General features: G+C 59.1%; 1 protein-coding gene across 1 annotated transcript; it reads left to right on the top strand.

The window, feature by feature from the left end:
- The first annotated feature begins 88 nt into the window (after positions 1 to 88).
- Positions 89 to 3794, top strand: MAF1 (MAF1 homolog, negative regulator of RNA polymerase III). Its single transcript, XM_065729130.1, has 7 exons — positions 89 to 122; positions 406 to 582; positions 646 to 794; positions 1026 to 1147; positions 2045 to 2164; positions 3487 to 3606; positions 3678 to 3794. The coding sequence occupies exons 1-7, from the start codon at positions 89 to 91 to the stop codon at positions 3697 to 3699; spliced, it is 744 nt and encodes a 247-aa protein (XP_065585202.1). The 3' UTR covers positions 3700 to 3794.
- The last annotated feature ends 1521 nt before the right edge of the window (positions 3795 to 5315 follow it).

A 5315-nucleotide genomic window follows, 5' to 3' on the forward strand; every position in this document is an offset into this window, starting at 1 on the left:
GGGCACCCGGTTCTGTGGGGCTGCAGGGTGAGCCAGCGTGAGCCAGCGTGGCCAAAAGAGCAGTGGTGGCCAACGGGTCGACTGTGAGATGGCGGTGTGTCATGACGGCCAACGAGTTGACCGTGAGACGGCGGTGTGTCTTTGTAGTCAAGGAGGCCAGTGGTGGTTGACAGGTTGACCACGAGCCAGCAGTGTGCCCTTGTGGCCAGTGGTGGCCAGTAAGTTGACCATGAGCCAACACTGTGTCCTCATGGCCAGTGGTGGCCAACACGTTGACCATGAGCCAATGGTATGATCTCTATGGCCAGTGGTGGCCAGAAAGTTGAGGATGAGCCAACAATGTGCCCCATGGCCATTGGTGGCCAGTAAGTTGACCATGAGCCAACACTGTGTCCTTGTGGCCAGTGGTGGCCAATGGGTTGACCGTGAGCCAGCAGTGTGCCCTCATGGCCATTGGTGGCCAACAGGTTGAGGATGAGCCAACGATGTGCCCCATGGCCAATGGTGGCCAACAGATTGAGGATGAGCCAACAATGTGCCCATGGCCAATGGTGGCCAACGCGTTGAGGATGAGCCAACAATGTGCCCATGGCCAATGGTGGCCAAAAGGTTGAGGATGAGCCAGCAGCGTGTTCTTGTGGCCAGTATTGTTCAGCGGGTTGACCATGAGCCAGTGGTGTGCCCTCGTGGCCAGCGGTGGCCACACGTTGACCACGAGCCGGCAGCGTGTCTTCATGGCTGATGGTGGCCAACAGGAGGACCACGTGGCCAAGAAGGCCAAGAATGGTGGCACAGTGGCATTCCAAAGAGGGAACGTGTTCTGGGGGGGGCGGAGTGGGGGATCTCCAGAGATCTCTTCCAGCCCCTACAGCTCTGGGATTCGGGGTTTCTCCGCACCGACGTTGCTGTGTGGTTGCAATTTCTTCTCTGGGTGTCACGGAGGCAGTGAGGACTCCGGGATCCCCCCCACCCCTCTCCCAGCCCTGGGACCCCCCCACCCCTCTCAATACCCACTCCCCTTCCAGGTGATCAATGCTGTCAACTGCAGTCTCTTCTCGGCGGTCCGCGAGGATTTCAAAGCCCTGAAGCCACACCTGTGGGACGCCGTCGACGAGGAGATCTGCCTTTCCGAGTGTGACATCTATAGGTAACGGGACCGGCCCCGCGGAGCTGACAATCGTTGGTAAAAGATGAAATTTTGGTGTCCCACCCCTGCGTGAGGGCTGGAGCAGAGCGGGGGCTCCGCTGTTGCTCTGTGAGCCCGGAGGGGCGGCCCCAAATTCCTGCTTTCTGTCCTCAAAACTTGAAGCAATGGGATGAGAGGTAACGGCCTGGCGTTGTGCGGGGTTGGGAAGGGTTGGAGATTGGGAACAACTTCATCCCAAAAAAGAGCAGTCAGGTCAGTGGTCGCGGGGGTGGGGTGGGATTGGACTGAGGGATCTTGGAGGTATTCTGCAACCTCAGTGCTTCTATGGTTGTATTTCGGGTCGTGGTGGCATGGGTTGAGGTTGGACTGGTGGATCTCAGAGGTCTCTTTTGCTGTTATTGACTCTGTGGTTCTATTTAGGGTCATGGTGGGGTGGGTTGGGGTTGGACTGGGTGGTCCTCAAGGTGTCTTTCAACCCCCACAACTCCATGCTTCTATTCAGGGTCATGGTGGGGTGGGTTGAGGTTGGACAGGTGGACCATGGAGGGCTCTTCCAACCTGAATGCTTCTGTGATTATGTTTAAGGTCACGGTGGGGTGGGGTGGCATTGGACTGGTGGATCTTGGAGGTCTCTTTCACTGATAAAGAGTCTGTGGTGTTATTTAGGGTCATGATGGGGTAGGTTGGGGTTGGACTGTGTAGTCCTGGAGGTCTCTTTCAACGCTCACAACTCCATGGTTGTAGTTAGGGTCATGGTGGGGTAGGTTGAGGTTGGACTGGTGGATCTCGGAGGTCTCTTCCACCCTTAATGAGCCTGTGGTTCTGTGAGCGGGGCCGGGCCGGGGTTGGCTGTGGGAGCAGGGCACTGTTCCTCACAGCCGTTGCTCGGTGTTGCAGCTACAACCCAGACCTGGATTCAGACCCCTTTGGAGAGGACGGCAGCCTCTGGTCCTTCAACTACTTCTTCTACAACAAGAGGCTGAAGAGGATCGTCTTCTTCACCTGCCGCTCCATCAGGTCGGCCCACAGCCACGGCAGCTGGGACACGTGCTTTGCACTGTCTCATAGAGCCACGGGATGGGGAGGGTTGGAGAGGTCCTTATGGATCACAGAGCCATGGAGTGGTCGGGTTGAAGGGTCCTGGGGTGTCACAGAGCTGTGGAAGGATTGGGGAGGAAGGGTCCTTAAAGATCAAAGAGCTGTGGGATAGTTGAGTTGGGTTGGAAGGGTCCTTAAAGGACTCAGAGCCATGGGGTGGTTGGGTTGGGTTGGGTTGGGTTGGGTTGGAAGGGTCCTTAAAGGACACAGAGCCATGGGGTGGTTGGGTTGGGTTGGGTTGGGTTGTAAGGGTCCTTAAAGGACACAGAGCCATGGGGTGGTTGGGTTGGGTTGGGTTGGAAGGGTCCTTAAAGGACACAGAGCCGTGGGATGGTTGGGTTGGGTTGAGTTGGGTTGGAAGGGTCCTTAAAGGACTCAGAGCCATGGGGTGGTTGGGTTGGGTTGGGTTGGAAGGGTCCTTAAAGGACACAGAGCCGTGGGATGGTTGGGTTGGGTTGAGTTGGAAGGGTCCTTAAAGGACACAGAGCTGTGGGATGGTTGGGTTGGGTTGAGTTGGAAGGGTCCTTAAAGGACTCAGAGCCATGGGGTGGTTGGGTTGGGTTGGAAGGGTCCTTAAAGGACACGGAGCCATGGGGGCGTGGGTTGAATAGGTCTTTACAGATAATAGAGCCATGGAGGAGTTGGATTGGATAGGTCCTTAAAGGTCATAGAGAAGTCGGAGAAGGATTGGGATGGAAGGGTCATTAACAGTCACAGAGCCATCCAATGGCTTGTGTTCGAAGGGTCCTTAAAGGTCACACAGTCACAGAATAGTTTGGGTCGGAAGTGTCCTTAACGATCATAGAACCATTGAAGGGTTGGGTTTGATAGGTCCTTGCAGATTATAGAGCCATGGAATGGTTGGGCTGGAAGGGTCCTCAAGGATCGCAGAGTCATGGGATGGTTGGGTTGGCAGGGTCCTTGAAGTTGATAGAGCCATGGGATGGCTGGGTTAGATAGATCCTTAAAGATCATAGAGTCATGGGATGGTTGGGTTGGATGGGTCCTTGAAGATTATAGAGTCATGGAATGGTTGGGTTAGATAGGTCCTTGAAGATTATAGAGCCATGGGATGGTTCGGTTGTCAGGGTCCTTAAAGGTCACAGAGCCATGGGATGGTTGGGTTGGCAGGGTCCTTACAGATTGTAGAGCCATGGAAGAGTTTGGTTGGGCTGTTAAGGTCTTTAAAGATAAGAGAACTGTGGCAGGGTTGGATGCCATCCCGTCCCTTCGTCCCGCAGCGGGTACGCGTACACCCGGCCCGAGGCCAGCACCGAGCTGGACATGGACCTCGGGGAGGAGGACACGGAGGAGAGCGGGGACCCCCGCGACCCCGAGAGCGGCAGCATCGAGGAGGACAGGTGGGAGCGGCCCCGCTCCGAGCTGCGCCCGGCTGCCGAGCTCACTGCTGACCCCCGCCCCTCCCCCACAGGTTGCAGGTGATCTGCATGTGACAGACCGGAGCCGCTCCCGCTGCTCACACTCACACTCACACTCACACACACACACACACACACACACACACACACTGGAGTGCCCCCTCGGAGCGCAGCGAACTGATCACGGCCGCCGTCCCCCGATGTGCCCCCCCCCGATGTGTCCCCCCCGATGTCCCCCGCCGCCCCCTTTGCCGGGGGGTGCCGCGGACGGCCGTGCCGTGCCGTGCCGAGCTCCGGGAAGCTTTGCTGCACTTTATCAATGCTGATCTCATTGGCTGCACTGACCCGCAAACTCCTCGTGGCTCCCAGGCCGGGCTGGGCTGCCCTCCAGCACTTCTGCATCCGTCCATCTGTCCCCGGCAGCAGTGGGGGCAGCAGTGGGACCCCCTCCCCCCCCAAATTGCTCCGTGCGCTGTCCTTCCCGAGGAAGAGTCCATTCGTTTCAAAGAGGTTTGCTTTGCTCTCGCCCTCCCGTCGCCGTTCTGTCCCTTTTGGGTTTTCTGGGGTTTTTTTGCCCCCCCTCCAGGCTGTGCCGCCTCACCCCGCACCCCCCGGGGGGAAGAGGGGGTGGGGGGGGGGTGGGGAGGGGGGTTGCTCTTTGCTTTCAGAACCACAGATTGACTTTGGGCAGCGGTGCAGCGGGGCGTGGGGGTCCTCGGGGTGTTGTTTTTTGTACTTGGGGGGCACGTCGTTGGGGCATGCCCCCGTGTTCTCTCTCTGCCCCACAGCTTCTGGCATTTGGGGGCTGCGTTTTCCCGAACCCCCCCCCCCCCCAGTACTGCTCAGGACAGAGCTCAGCTGAGCGCGCACAACCCCGAGCTGCCCCCGGAGCCGGGACCCCCCCCAGGGCCCCACTCTGTTTTGGGGCGCAGTCCCACCCCACAACCCTCTCCTCCATGTCTGACCCCCCATTCCCCCATGCTGTACCGATGTGGGGCCGTCCTGCATGGGGGGAGGGGGGGGGTTGGGTCGTGGCTCAGCCCCACTGCTGCCCCAGGGGGGGCATTTGCCTTCAGCTTCTGCCCCTCGCGCTGCCCAGCCCCCCTCAGGTGGGGGGAAAAGGAGGAGAAACGGGGAGGGGGTGCAGAAGGTGGGGTCACGTGGATTTTTTCCCCCCCTCCCCCCAGCGTGGGTGCAGGACCCGGTCCCGTCCCGTCGCGCGCGTGGCCGCCTTCCCCGTCTCTCCCGTCAGGGACGCGTGACTTCACAGCATCGCAATGTACCGTGACACCAATAAAGGGTTTCTGTGATTCACCGCCCCGTCCTCAGGGCTCCCGGGGGGGGGAAGTGGGGGGGGGGGCAGCCCACCGTGGACATGGGGGTCGGTGGGGCGGCCTCACTTCTTCCCAGGTCCTCATCGCTGCTGTAGTGGGGGGATGCTGGTCACGCGTGGCCCTATAGGGTGGGGGGGTGGGCCCCGTGAGCTGCCCGGGGCCGTGGGATGGCTGTGTTGGGAGGGTCCTGGAAGATGATAAAGCTGTGGGATGGTTGGGTTGGAAGGGTCTTCAAAGATCACTGAGCCATGGAATGGATGTGTTTGAAGGGTCCTTGAAGATCATAGAGCCATGGGATAGTTGGGTTGAAAGGGTCCTTAAAGATCAGAACCACGGGAGTGATTGAGTTGGAAGGTC

Source organism: Cyrtonyx montezumae, unplaced genomic scaffold (assembly GCF_038088225.1).
Source record: "Cyrtonyx montezumae isolate F1298 unplaced genomic scaffold, pur_monq_1.0 scaffold_102, whole genome shotgun sequence".
NCBI lineage: Eukaryota > Metazoa > Chordata > Aves > Galliformes > Odontophoridae > Cyrtonyx > Cyrtonyx montezumae.